At 45.8% G+C, this 15420-nt stretch overlaps 1 protein-coding gene across 9 annotated transcripts in view; it reads right to left on the bottom strand.

Annotated features, from left to right (window-relative positions):
• Positions 1-15420, bottom strand: part of KATNIP (katanin interacting protein) — a 181367-nt gene that overhangs the window by 151544 nt on the left and 14403 nt on the right. For 8 of the 9 annotated variants that reach the window (XR_012161174.1, XM_073362645.1, XM_073362649.1 and 5 more), the window contains exon 3: positions 5018-5187. The exons of the other annotated variant lie outside the window; for it this stretch is intronic. Coding sequence is in view for 7 of the 8 variants with exons in the window: in XM_073362645.1 (XP_073218746.1) it covers positions 5018-5187 (170 nt within the window). In the remaining variant the exon portion in view is untranslated. The remainder of the gene's footprint in view (positions 1-5017; positions 5188-15420) is intronic. 9 annotated transcript variants of the gene reach the window in all.

Raw genomic sequence — 15420 nt, forward strand, 5'->3', positions numbered from 1 at the left:
TGTAGCCTTTCCAGGATGGAATGAACGTGGTAACAATGCTCCTCAAGACTGACATACTTGTGTTTTCAGAAATCAGGATAGATGACTACATACTGATCCAGGATGTCTCTAAATATGTGTCATTCACAAAGTGTTGCAAAAGGTTGCAGGACCATTGGTCAACCTGAATGGCATTACTAAATAGTTGAAGTGGTCATAGCAGGTTCAAAATGTGGTCTTCCGTTCGTCCCCTGACCTGATGTGCATTAAGTTGAAGACTTTGGCAGACTGCACACGATCTACTAATTCTGAGATTAAGGGTACAGGATACCCGTTTCAGACCTTTACATGGTTTAGAGCCCACCAATCTACGCAAAGGTGTAGCGTTTTGTCCTTTTTCTTGACGAAAAAGACTGTAGCCCCTGCTGGTGAGGTGGAGTGCCGGATGAAGCCCTTGGCCAGGTTTTCAAGGATACATTCACGAAGGGCTGCCAGTTCAAGCTCAGACATTGATCAGTCCATAAGGGATCTTCACCCTGGGTTGCAGATATATAGGGCAGTAATAGTTTCGGTGCAGAGGCAGCAAGTCCTCACTGTTCTTTTCAAAAATGTTCGTGTAATCCTAATGCTTTTCAGGGAAATGGGGACTCAAGCTTGGCAGTAATTCCTTCTGGCTAGCTGCCGCCGTCTGGAGTTCCCCCATAGGTGCTGTCACTTCTGACTGGCAGGAGCCCATAACCCTCTCCCAGTTGGCATCAAGAGGTCCTTGGATCACAGTAACACCTTGTCTTACTATGCAAGGTGGCATACTGCATTCTGTAAGTGAATCCCAATCAAGAGATGAGCAGGGAGGCTGTGAGTTTAAACCAGTCACGAACAGCATGTTATGTTAGGGAACAAGTTTCCTGTTTACTCCAAGAAGTTTTCACCCCAAATCTGTTTGGCTTATGAATCAAATATACCATGGAGAATCTGTTTCATCCCACCAATATGCCTTTCACCCAAAATTAGAAGCTGCACATTGTATGCCTTCATGAATCAAATAAACTGGCTCTTCATATGTGGACAATGTCTCCTGTTCTATTGTAGCCCTAAAGAAGTGGTGAGATTTCAGATAAGATTGTATTTCGCCTTCTGTTCTTTAATATAAATAACTGAACATTATTTTAATGAGTCTACACTTTTTAGTGAGATCTCAAGAAATATTTTGGATTTTAACTAATGCTATCTGCATGGTCTCCTTTGTAAGTCTATGCAAACTAACCTAAGAGATTTAAAGCAACAAACAATAAAACAACAACTTTAAGCAATTGCTTGATATTTTAAACTTGTCCCTTTCAGACCAAACCAATCAACAGCAGGGAAAACATCCTTAAAAGTGCCTTTAAAACAAGTGTATCCTTACTCCTTGAAGCAGGGGTGGCCAACCTGAGCCTGAGAAGGAGCCAGAATTTACCAATGTACATTGCCAAAGAGCCACAGTAATGTGTCAGCAGACCCCCATCAGCCCCCAGCACCTCCCGCAATCAGCTGTTTCGCATGCACAGGAGGCTCTGTGGTGGAGGGGGAGGAGCAAGGGCCTTAGGGGAAGAGGTGGAGTGGGGGCAGGGCCTGGGACAGAGCAGGGGGTTGAGCAGTGAGCCGTCGCCGCCCACCCTCCCCTCCCCGGCACATTAGAAAGTTAGCATCTGTCGCTCCAACCCTGGAGTCAGCGCCTATGAAAGGGCCGCATATTAACCTCCGAAGAGCTGCATGCGGCTCCGGAGCCACAGGTTGGCCACCCCTGCCTTGGAGGAAGGCTGGAAATATAATAAATGTGGTAGAGATACTAAAGAACTGAAGATTGAAGATCATAAGTAAATATAAGAAGAAATCTTGGTGATTTGTATTGTTACATGGTAGAACAGCTGAACCTCAGCCCCTAGTCTATGACAGTAGCTTGCAAGACTGTATCTTTTGTATGCAGTTACTGCCTAAAACATTGGTTGTACCTACAGTTTTACTGAACTGCTGATTGTATATGATATAGTTTGGGTGAATTAATAAACTGTTGACTGGTTAAAAATAACCAAATGTCCTATTTTAGAAATACTGTCCCAGGTAAACATTGACCTGAGAAGAACCTAGCATTAAAATTACTAAGCTAAAGCTCCCTGGACTCAGTAAAAAGAGGGTAACCTAATTACATTTCATTCTGATATTGGCAATAACACTTCTCAAATTGGCAAATCTAATTTGTTAGATTTCAGTTTTAATGTCCAAATGGCACCTCAGCAAACTCATAAAATCGACCCTCATTGATACTTATACCTTATCAACCAAATTTGTAATCGCCTCAAAGAATGAAATTAGGCTTATTTGACAAGATCTATTTTGATCAAACCATGTTGACTGGCATTAATTATATTCCTATCCTTCAAATCCTCATTGACTTAATCCCATATCAGCTTTTCCATTATTTAGCCCTGGATTGCTGTCAGGCTACTCATCCTGCTTGCACTTTTAAAATATTGACACATTAGTATTCTTCCAGTCTCCTGGAATTTCCCCATCATTACAAGATTTATTAAAAATGAACCTCAGTGACCACGTATTTTCTTGGACAACTCTAAGTGGTGAATGGAGCGGTCCAGTGGCTGGCAATGGGGGTGGGTGTGCAAGGTTGATGATAAGGCGAAGATGCAGCAAGTGGGGCTGGTTGCTCCCTCTTCTGGTCCGTCAGCACAGCCCTCGCTGCATGCCGGCTCCCAGCCAGCAGGGCCCTGCCCCCGGTTCCGTTTCTGACCAGCACTGGCTGCAAGCTGCAGTGGCTGGTGAGTGCAGGAAGGCGCCAGGCAGCAGTTTGTTATGTGTTGCCTCTGCTGCCCACCCATTGGCCCTTTATGTGCTCCCCCTCTCACTGTCCTCTCCCTGCTTTGCCCCTTCTTCCCTCCCACCCCCCAGCCCTGCTTCTCTTCCATATCCCTCCCAGCAGGTTGCGTCCTGCTCTCAGTGCTGTGCGGAGATCTAGCCCCTGGTTGGAACACTCAGATCACTAACAGCCTTCCGGCAGGCTCCTTCCTTCCCCCACTGCCTCTGACTTGGCTGGTGCCCCAGGAAAACCCAAGACCCTCCAGCCCGGGGCGCTGGCCTGGAGGAGCCAAGCCCTGCATGTGCCAAAATCCCGCACATCCCTGGCATGGGGAAGCCTCTCTGCCCTTCAGCTAAGTTCTGGAGTCGGGGAAAGTGATTTCCAGCCTGTTCACGCCCTGAATCTGTAGGCTCCACAGAAGCCCCCAGGACAGGGGCTTAGCACCCTCTTCACAAACCTCCACCAGCCTGGGTCCTGTCCCCAGGGAGCGCAGGGCCGCTCTGTCCCCTAAGCACCCTCCCTGCTGAGCCACCTCTCTGCTCTTGTTCGCTGAAGCCCCTGCAGTCAAGTTCCCTGGGCCCTGGTGCACAATGCATCCTTTGGGTTTAACCCCTTCCTGCCCATGCTGTAGCCAGGGGACAGGAGGTGGTTGGGTTAATGTCGGTGGCCAGCAGCAGCTTGGAGGCGTTAGCTGTCTTTCGACTCTGTGAGGGCAGGAAGGGGCAAGCTGCTTTCAGACACATAGGAGCGGGGTGGGGGAGAAGAGATGAGCTCTGCAAAGACACAGGGCAGGTCATCCCTTCCTCCTCTCTTTCTCCCCTGCAGCTGGACGCAGATCCCATCCCTTCCTTCCCACACAGTGCCAAAAGGCTGCTGCTGGCCACATTCTGGTGTGAACCCTGGCAGAAATCTGGGGAGCAGGGGCATGTGACCCACATGTTGCCTCAGGAAGACATAGTACCAGGTACCAGGAGAGGCTGGTCTGTCCCAGGAGCCCAGCCAGGCATGGAGGGCGGAGAACATCAGGCAGGGAGGGTCAGGTCGGTCGGTCACCCCCCCCCCCATGTGAGAGAGGTGTACAGGAGTGTGTGTGTGTCACCTCTTCCCATGTCTGTGGGGGGAGGGTAAGGGTGTGTGTGTGTGTCACCCCTCCCTGTGTGAACCCTAAAGCCTTAAAGATAAGAAGGTAAATAAAAAGAATCCAGCTACGCAGGATTTCTTTTTAACAGGGTCTCAGTCAACTTGATGTTAATTTGAACATTTGGACTGCATAGTTCTGATTGATTACCATTGAACTCGCTTGAATACGAGTAATGTTACCAGATGTCCCCTATTACTAATGGACTGCAAAGTATTTCATCATCCTTAAGTGATGTGAGTGCACCATCCTACTTCTTTTCAAATATAGAACAGAAATATTTATTGAACACGCCTTTCTCTCTCTCTCTCTCTCTCACTCACACTCACTCACACACACCATACCTTGATCTGAACTGACCAACACTTGAATGATTAGGGTATAAGGACAATGGCTACTAATGGATATGGCTTACCTCTAGAAGAGAGATTGTAGGAGGTTTGAGGCCTATGAATTAAGACTGGCATACCTGCTTTACACGGAGACACTTAAGCTATAAATAGATTGAGCTCTTTATCAAATAGAAAGTTAAGAGGTAACTTGGTACATAAAAAGATTTCTGATAGTAGAGGGCTTTGTATTCTAGCAGACAAAGGCATAATGATATCCAATGGATAGAAACTGAATTTAGACAAATACATAGGAGGGTAAAAAAGAGAAAAAAGCAGTATTTGGTTACAACTATGTTGGTTTCAACACCTAGCAAACTAGAGCCCCAACTGCGTTAAATAACTTCAGCCTGGTTATGAACATGTTTAAGATCCAGTTTACCTTAAATACTGGATCTGTCTGGGGCTCCACTGAGGTATAATCAGCTTCCTGTTAGGATTGTCTCTGTAGCATAGTATAGGCATTAGTGCTTTGATGAAGTGGTGTCATGGAGCCTCATTTTCACCACATTCAGCTGGTACTGTCTTACCACCCTTACTCCCTCACAGCTCACCTTCTTTAAAATCCAGTAGCCATGCCAATAGCTTATTAGTCTAATAAGCAAAGGTTTTAAATGGTGACTCTAGTAAGATATTGAGTAACTATTACTTTTAACTCACCATTTATCCTTGCAGTCTGCAACCCACATCTAAAGAATTCTTGAAAACTGGGTTTTCTGCGACAGTTTCTTGACTCTGAATTAGCTCCATTTAGATACAGAGAAAATCCTTGTTCTAAATGCTCTAGTTTGATTTGCATGGGGTCCTTTCTTTTCAAATGTCTCAATATCCTAAAATAGAAAGGACAGTAATTAATGTGATCTTCAGAAAAATATCTATGAATTAACAATAGATATATATTGCTGGGTTGTGGAACAAAAGAACATATTCACAATCTGAATCATAAAAGCTTCCAAGGTATAACCGCCCGGAGCTATTCTATTTCTACAGTTCTTTTATAGTTACAGACATTGTGACACCTATATTAAGGCTGCCCAAGCATTTCCATTCTAACCGATCATTTTTAGCTCCTTATACTTTTCTCAAAGTTTTATATTTTTAGCTGAAATTTAGAACATTTGCACTCAACTCAGGAAGCAAATTAATTTCTGAAACTTTCACTCAAAATCTTTATTAAATGGTTGAGCTGTTTTCAAGAATAGACCAAAAAAGTCACAATTTTCTGCTAATAATTGTGACTTTAAAAATAAAAAACTTTAGTAGTTCTGATAGAGATAATGGAAAGCTAACATTTGGTGGAGAAATCATCCCAAGTTCCATGAGTTTTTTTCCAGCAGTCCAGTGAATATCAGTTTGGATTCAGCAAAGTTGACAGTTCAGTAAAAACATGTTGCATGTGCATTTATTTTTATATACAGTAAAACTAATTGACAGTTCTCCACTGGCAGTTTGTACTGTATTACACAGTATTGCAACCCTGAAAGCTCAGAAATCATGAGTCAGACCTTCCTGCCCTCTCCCTGAAATCATGCTGTTGTCCCAAACATGAGTTTTTTAAAAAAAGATCAGTCATGGTTTTTGTTCTGTCTTCTGATATTTGAACTCCTCCTGCCCACCCCAGTGTGAGTGCACAATACTTACAGTCTTGCCAACGCTTGCACATTTATCGTGAATAAGGCAATTTTGTCCCCTAGTGAAGGCCCTCTTGCTAAAGAACCCAACTGAGATCAGGGCCTGTAATGGGGAATACAAAACCCATACTGAGCTTAGGCAGGAGAGGAGTGTGACATTCTCCTGGTGTTATCTGGACTGGTGATCTGCTAGGTCACTCCAACCCTTGGCTCTGGGAGCCAGCCTTACCCTGCTCCACTGTGAGAACCCCCACTCCTGGGCTGTTCTTGCACAGCCTCTAGCATGTAAGCTGCTCCCAGCTACGTGAGTGAGCACTTTTGGCCAGCCGCTGCTCGAATTGTGCAACTGAATGACACTAGCCAATATCTCCAGTCCCAGACACAACCCTAGGAACCTCCATCTTGCAGTGTCCAGTTATGCCCACTGGACGCTGCAAACTTGTATGATTTAGTCAATTTAACAAAGAAATTGATATGTACCAGGCTTGTTATCCCCAGGGGAGTCTCTGACACTCTTCAAACCAAATGCACTGCTTCAGGCAGAACAAACAAACAAATGTATTAACTACAAAAGATATAATCACTTAAAATCTAAGTCAAAGAACAAGAAGTCAGATTTGGTCAAATGAAATAAAAGTAAAACGCATTCTAAGCTGATCTTAACACTTTCAGTGCCCTTACAAACTTAGGTGCTTCTCACCACAGGCTGACTGGTTGCCCAACCAGGCTCTCCCCTTTGATCAGCGCTTCAGTCGCTTGGTGGTGGTGTCTGTAGATGGAGGTGGAAGAGAAGGAGAGACTTTGCCATTCTCTCTTTTATCATCTTCTTTCTTCCCTCTTGGCTTTGCCCCCACCCCTTCAGAGTCAGGTGAGCATTACCTCATCGTAGTCCCAAACTGACCAAGAGAAGGGGGGTGACTCACTGGAGAGTCCAACAGATCCTTTGTTGCTGCCTAGGCCCGTGTCCTTTGTTCCTGGGAGGGTGGGCTGGGTTTGTCCCATACATGGCCTTATGAGGTGTGAACTGCCCCTCTGCTTCTGGAGAGTTTTGCCAGGGTTTGTTTTAAGCCATGACAACACGTTTTCAGCCTCATAACTACATACATGAAATTACAACCTATAACATTACTATAACAACAATGCTTAGTGCATCATGAGCCTTCTGAAGACACCCAACATGTAAAACTTTGCATTGGATACCACACAATCATATTAGAAGGATGAACATGGGGGTGCAGGGTCTTCCCCCGAGGTACAGAGCGTCACAAGGAGCATTTCCTATCTGCAGGCAAGCAGCTCAGCCACACCCACATGCAGCTGCCAGAGCTGCCTATCATGGAGGTGGGAACTCACAGCTGCTCCCAAGAGAGGAAACAAGGCATACTATAAAGGAGGGAGTGCAGAGAAGGTTGGAGTGGAAGGCAGAACGGCCTTGGACAGCGGAGGGGCAACATGCTGTACCAGGCTCCCTCCCAGAGCACAGTTAAGAGACTGAGACATACTTCCAGACACAATCAAAGAACTTCCCTGACCATGAGCAAACTAAGGGGGGGTCCCAGTGAGGGCAGAAGCCACCCTCCAAAGAACCACACTCGGAGTCTGTGACAAGGCCCCATTATGCGAGGCAGTGTACAAAAAGTGAGAGGCAGTGAGTCAGGGCCCTCCTTCCTAGACAGGGCATCTGCCACCATGTTTTCTTTTCCCTTTATATGCACAATTTCCATATAAGATTTTTAAAGTATATGGCTTCAGTGCAGAAGCTTAGCATTTGAGCCTTTAGTTTTGCTTAGCCAGACCAATGGTGAATGATTTGTTAAGACCTTGAACTTCATATTGAAAAGTTAGGGCCTTAGTTGCTTAACTGCCCACACTATAGCATAGCATTCCTGGTCTACGATAGAATAATTCTGTTCAGTTGGTGTCAGTGTTTTGTTTAAGACAATTATGTGATTCTTGTTATTCTCCTGTTTGCATAAGCACAGCACCCAGACTAATGTCTGATAAAACATCTGCACACAGTTCAAACATTTTGTCAAAATTAGGGTTAGCTTTTTAGACAAGATCTTTACATGAGATTTTCTTTATCTTATCAAATCTTTCCTGGCATGCTTTCATCCAAACAACTTTGTTTGGCTTAGCCTTTTTACATAAATCTGTGATTGCAGATACATCACTGAACCCCCACACAAACCTTCTGTAATAATTTACTAGACTTATGAAAGATTGGACCTCTTTTTTGGTTTGGGGTACAGGCCAATTCACAATGGCTTTAACGTTAAAAGGATCAGGGAATATTTGACCGCCCCCGCACACACACCCAAACACACTGAAACAGTGTCCCAGATAATGAATTCTGGCTGCTCCAATTTTACACTTAGAGGTTTTATGGTTAGGCCTACCTCCCTGGGTTTTGACAGTACAACTCCCAAGTGTTCTTTGTGTTCAGCCCAAGTGTTGCTAAACACTGCAATATCATTCACACATGCTCTTGTGAAGTTCTGTTAACCATTTAACACTTGGTTAACCAGCCTCTGGAAGGTGGCCCCGGCACTAATTAAACCAAACAGTAACACTGTGAACTCATACATATATATCCTATATCTGTGATGAAAGCAGATTTTTTCTGTGCATTCTCATCCAAAGGGATCTGCCAATAACCTTGAGGTAAATCAAAAGAACTGAGATATTTAGCTTTGCTTAAAATGTCCAGCACCTGACCAATTCTTGGCATGGGATATACATCTGGTACTGTAACAGCACTGAGTTTTCTATAATCAACACAAAATCTTAATGTGTTGTCTTTCTTAGGGACCAACGTCACAGCTAATGCCCAAGAGCTGTCAGACTAGAATTACTCCTAGGTCTAACATGTTTCATATTTCTGCACAAATTTGTTTTTTACCTTTCCAGTGGCCTTATAGGGTCTGCTGGGAGGTGGCTGTCATCCTTTTGTAATGATCTTATGAGTTAGCAAGTGTCTTTCCTAGCTTATTAGAAAATACCCTTTTGTATTCTTGTAGCACTGACAACACCTCTGCCCTTTCAACTGGTGTTATCTCACTGCAGATATCAATGCTTTCCAGAGTTGAGTTATTTTGGCATTCAGCTATTAAATCAATGAGGTGGTGTGCATGCTCAAATAAATTGGTTAGTCTCTAAGGTGCCACAAGTACTCCTTTTCTTTTTGCGAATACAGACTAACACGGCTGTTACTCTGAAACCTTTCTACACAGCAGATCATGTTTACCATGGCTTTTCTGCTGTGATAGGCTTTAAGTCTGTTTACATGTCCTAGCTGTGGAACAGCATTACCATGAGGCTCTAACAGAATATGTATCTTCATTTACCACTTCTACCACCTCAAAGGGTCCTTTCAAGAATTTTGCATTTTGTACCTTTTCACAGGGCTTAACACTAACACCAATTTCCTATTACAAAAGAGCGTTTACTAGTATGTTTATCATAACACGCCTTTTGTTTGGATTGTCTGACTTTGAGGTTAGTTTGAACAATACCCATCATGTCTTTTATCTCCTTTCTGAACCCCTGTACATGTTCAGTCACTGGCTCCTCCTTCACCTCAGTGTTCCCTTCCCGGGAGACTCTGATGAGGTCTAGGGGGTCCCCTCACTTTCCTTCCATATAGGAGGTCAAATGGGGAGAATCCTGCTGATTCTTGGGGTACCTCTCTGTAAACAACAAAAATGGTAACAGTTCATCCCAATTTTGAACCCTTTTGTCTGCATACATTCCCAGCATGGATTTTAGAGTCCCATTGAATCTTTCCACCAAACCATTGGTTTCTAGGTGATATGGGGCAGTTTTTAGTTGTTTCATCCCACATAACTTCCATGGCTCGCTGAATAGCTGTGCCATGAAATTCGACCCATGATCAGATAAAATCCCTTTAGGGAGATCTGCTAAAGATGGTGAGAAGGGCTCTTGCCTCCGTTTCTGCCTCAGTACTAGACGGAGGTACTGTTTCAGGAAATCTAGTGGCAAAATCCACTATCACTAAGATATATTTATTTCCTTGGAGGGTAAGACGTGGCATAGGCCCACAATGTCCACTGCTACCCTTAGGAATGCCTCCTGTATTACAGGCAAGGAGCATGGAGAGATTTTCTGGGGTCCTGCAGGTCTTTTCCTTTTTTGACATAATTCACAAGACCTGCAATAATTCTGCAGATTATTCTGTATTCCTGACCAATAGAATTTTTTCTTCACCCTGTCATAGGTTCTCTGTGCCCCCAAGTGACCAACAAAAGGAGGTCATGTGCTAACAATAATTCCCCATGGTGTTAGGTGGGCACAAGCAACTGCTTATAGGGTTGCCCAGGGCTTTTGTTCTTTCCCACAGAAGCCTGTATATACAACCTCCCATCTTCTTCAAAAAATCTCTTCCCATCTTCCTTTCCTGTGGCTCCCACTAGGTCACACTTTTTTATGCTCTCTAGAGTATGGTCTGATCTTTGCTCACCTGCAAAATGCTGGCAGCTGACAATTGGGACAGCTTCTTCAATCACAGGGATCACGTTCCCCGCCACTGGCCCTGAGAGCATGCTGCCTTTTATACTGTTTTTCAGGAGTTACCCTCAGTCCCTCCCATACCTGGAGACAGCAGAGGAGTCAAAGAGACCTTCTCTATCTCCCTCAGCAGTTTCTGGGACCTTACCACTCCCCTCTGGGATCACAGTACAATATTCCCTTTTGATGTAAGTTACCATATTAATAGTCTTAACTACATGAAAAAAATCATTCCCAACAAGCATTTCAGTAGGGATATTGTCCACTACCCCTACAGTCAAATCACTTTCTAAACCTTCCCACTCCACATGCTCTTTAGCTAATGGCACAGGAATCCTAGATCCTCCCACTACCACAAGCTCTGCCATTAGGCCAGGTAACATGTTAGTGTCTTGGATCACACTCTGCTTAACTAGAGGAATCTGTGCACTGGAGTCTCGCCACCCTATGCACTCTCTGTTATTGATAATCTTGATAACCTTAACAAATTTCATATCTAGCTCTGCAGAGCCAGCCCCCTTAAAACTCATCAGTAGGGCCCTACCAAATTCAGGGTCCATTTTGGTCAATTTCACGGTCACAGGATTTTAAAATTGTAAATTTCATGATTTCAGCTATTTAAGTCTGAAATTTCATGGTGTTGTAATTGTAGGGGTCCTGACCCAAAAAGGAGTCATGGGCGGGGGAGAGGGGTCACGAGGTTATTGTAGGGGTAGCACTGCCTGCAGAGCTGGGCAGCTTGAGAGCAGTGGCTGCTGACTGGTAGCCCAGCTCTGAAGGCAAAGCCACTGCCAGCAGCAGCACACAAGTAAGGATGGCATGGTTTTGCCACCCTTACTTCTGCCCTGCTGCCTGTAGAAGCCGCCCTCAGTCAGAAGCCGCCACTCTCTGGCCGCCCAGCTCTGAAGGCAGCAGTGCATAAGTAAGGGTGGCATGACATGGTATTGCCACCCTTACTTCTGCGCTGCTGCTGGCGGGGCATTGCCTTCAGATCTGGGCACCCGACCAACAGCCACTGCTCTCCGACTGCCCAGCTCTGAAGACAGCGTAGACATAAGAGTGGCAATACCGCAACCCCCCCCTAAAATAACCTTGTGACCCCCCCCTTGCAATTCCCTTTTGGGTTAGGACCCCCAATTTGAGAAACGCTGGTCTCCCCCATGAAATCTGCATAGTACAGGGTAAAAGCACACAAAAGACCAGATTTCATGGGGGAAAACGAGATTTCACAGTCCGTGATGTGTTTTTCATGGCAGTGAATTTGGAAGGGACCTACTCATCAGGTAAACTGCAGGTGCCTCTGGGGCTACTGTGCTGATGACAGCTGCATTAACATGGATTGGATAGGGCTTAGTTTCTTTCATCTTAGGGCACTGATTTTTCAGATGCCTAGTGGAGTTACACTGGTAAAACGTTCTTGGGCCCTCCCTCTTCACAGGAGGTTTGTGATGGGGATAACCAGGAGAGGAATAATTCTGGTGGTGAGGGAGGAGTACTTAGGCTCCCAACTACCCTTCTTTTTCCCAGGGGTAAAACAGGATCCCCCCTTTACACTGGGTTTGTGCGCCTCAGTCTGTAGCTTGCACTCATTGGACATCTCAGCTTGCTCAAAGGCATCAGCCAGCGTAGCCATCTCTGATAAAGGTTTAGCCCATAGGCAATTTTTTACACTGTTAGTGCATATACTCAAGAAATGTTCTTGAGCAATGAGATCAAGCAATCCGTCATAATCTGCAGCCCCTTTTCCCTTTACCCATTTTCTTATTAAGTCACAGATCTTATAAACATATTCATTATGACTCAAGCAAGCACTCCCTTTAAGATTTCTAAATTTTTCACCTATACCCTTCAGGAGTGATTTGAAACCTTTATAAAACTGTTTCCTTAAATTTAGAATATATCAAAGCTTCCTGAATTGGCATTAAATACATTCAAAACTTTAACAACAGTTTTGCAACCAGCGTGAGGACTTTCTTGTCCTCAGGAATCTTATGAACTTCACGTAGCTTTTCAAAAGTGGTGAAGTTCTCCTCAATGCAGTTTGTCTCCTTCTATGCAGAACATAACTGGTCCCAGCTGTGGATCATCTCGACTGGAGGATGTCAGTGACTCTAGGATCTTCCCACGTTTTCCTATCTGCTCCAGATTGTATTTTCTCTCCTTCTCCTCAGCTTCTTATTTCAATTCCACAGCTCTTATGTGGGTGGCTTCTTCAGCTTCCTGTGCAGCACATGCATCTTTCTCCTATGCGCCAGGGCAGCACCTGCTTCTTTTAGTCTCAATTCTGTCAGCCACTTTTGGTGCTGGAGTTCTCTTTTTCTTCTGCTTCCAGTCTGGCCCTCTCTAACTTTCCAGTTGTTTCACTGTTCATTTTTATGCCTTACTGTTTCTATTTCCATTACCCGAAGTAAACAAACAGAAAACAACTGTAACCTCTGTTTGACTGTTTCTAGCTACCGCACTTGAGACTCACTTAAAATTGCTATACCAGTGCTTAAAGTGTAAACTTCACTTAAAATAACATACTGTGCATATACTTTGGTCCGCTACACCACAGTGACATTACCCAGGATACAATTTGGACTGAAGAACAGCTGTGTCCCATCAGTTCTCCAACCTGTGGTGCCTTTTACACTGCTTTGCTGTGAGAGTTACTACCCTGGTTTGTTCACACAAAGCCTCCAGCATGTAAATTACTCCCTCTTGCACTGTAACAGTGCTACAGCCAGTCACCCTTTAATTACACTGCAGAGCAACAACAGCAAAGTCCCAGTCCCAGACTCCCCCCTCCACCCCAGAAATATGCATCTTGTACTGCCCAGCCCTCTCCTAGGCAACACAAGTGCATATAAAGTCCATCATTTTATTAACAGAAAATGATATGCACAAATCCGGTTATCTCCCAAAGACTTCAATCCAAGCACACTGGTTTAGATAAAACAATAAAACACGTTTATTTACTTAACTAAAGAAAGATAGATTCTAAGCGATAACAAGTAATGAGGCATAAAAGTCAGAGCTGGTTACAAGAAAATGAAAATAAAGAGTAACTAATACCTAGCTTTATAAAGCAGTGAGCAAGTGAAGGGTTCACGTAGCGTTCATGCACCTGGAAACAGTCAGGGCACACCCTGACTGTTGTGTAGGAGCAATGCACACATTACTCTGCTCTGTCCAAGGACATGGACCATGGAAACATGGACCATCTGGGAAGTCAAAATAAGGACATCAACCGTGGGAAGCTTCCTCGGCCTAAGCTCAAGGCCTGAGAACAAAGATTGTAGTAGATAGAGGCTAGTAAATAGGAATATTAATCAAAGTCACATTATTTCCTTTGTTGATGCCTTTTGCGGTCGGTTGGGGTATGTAATGCGCAGGGGGGAGAGAAATAAAAGAGAGGTGGAAAAGCTGACAGGGGCAATCCCGTCAGCAGACCAGCCTGCTTGCTTGCCTAAAGCCGTGTCCTGTCTTGTATTGAACCGCCACAACTGGCGCCCAAACGTGGGGCCCTCAGCACTCACCTCGCCCGGCAAGGGTTTCAGACGCATCACTCATCCGCTTCGTGGATCCCAGTGAGTATTTTTCATTGTGGTAAGTATGGGAAGCTCCCTCTCTGCTTTGCAAGTGCAACACCGCTGTGAGCTACAGTATTTGCTGTGTAAGGCTCAGCATGACTGTCCCACTTGAGAGCTCACTCTCCTGCTACAGGAGGTGAGTGCCCAGTGCCCGTGGTACCCTGAAGCTGGAACCCTTAAGCTAGCGGACTGGGAGCGGTTGGGCCAGACATTGCACAAGGAGCCTCGGGCGCCCGTGCAGGCTTTACACACCTGGCACCTCTGCCGCGACACAGCGTGTCGCTTCAGACAGGCCCCCCCCTGCACCAACAGAGGGGCTGCCGATCTCGCCACCCCCATCCGCTCCTGCAACCATCCCTCCCCCTGCTTCGCCCCCAGGGCCTCTATTACCACCACCTCCCTGGCCTTCCCCACCGGAGCCGGTGTGTGATCACCCTCCCACCGTGGGGCCCCATGCTCTGGGGCCCCCTGGAGGGTCATCCGCGTCTGCTCAGGGGCTTTCGCTGGTGCAACAAATGGTCCATGCAGCGAAGACTCGCTCGGATCTTACAGCAGAGGAGCTGGCTGAGCTGGTCTCAGTCTGTCCGGTGACCTGGCAGGATGATGGCCAGGGCAACCAGGTTGCAAACTGGGTCAGTTTGCCTTACTCGGTGATCAGAGAAGTAAAGAAAGCGATTCGTGAGTTCAGTCTGACTAGCACGTATGTGCGTGGTCTCATTGAAGGGCTAGGTTCTGGGTATTCCCTGGTCCCTGAGGACTGGAAGGCGCTGTTGCGCATGATGCTGACACCTAGTCAGTATGTTATTTGGCTTAGTGAGTATCGGCAGATGGCGGAACGCCAGGCCCAGGTGTATAGAGAGCAAGGTATCATTTATGAGCACCTGGCAGGGGAGGGCCAATTTGCTACTGTCCAGCTGCAGTCTCAACTCCCTCAGGCCATCTTCCCCATTATTTCCACCTGCGCCCAGCATGCTTTCCAGAAGGTCCCGGATTCAGGCAAGCCTACCAAAAGCTTTGCCAGTATCCATCAGGGTGCATCAGAGTCCTTTATGGATTTTACCAACAGATTACAGGAGGCTATCCTCCGGCAGGTGGATAGCCCTGCAGCAGCTCAGGAGATCCTCTTAAAAATGGCAGTTGAAAATGCGAACGAGGATTGCCGCCGTGCTCTCCAGGCGGCACAAGCCTCTGGGATTCTAGAGCTGTCGGACATGCTGCGGGCGTGCCAAAACATCGGCACCCAAGCCCATAAGGCTGGAGTTCTGGCTGCCGCCCTGTGGAAAAGCGGGAAGGAGGGGAAGCGTTGTTACCGCTGTGGTAAGGAGGGTCA

This window comes from Lepidochelys kempii, chromosome 10, assembly GCF_965140265.1.
Source record: "Lepidochelys kempii isolate rLepKem1 chromosome 10, rLepKem1.hap2, whole genome shotgun sequence".
In the NCBI taxonomy this organism is placed as follows: Eukaryota; Metazoa; Chordata; order Testudines; family Cheloniidae; genus Lepidochelys; species Lepidochelys kempii.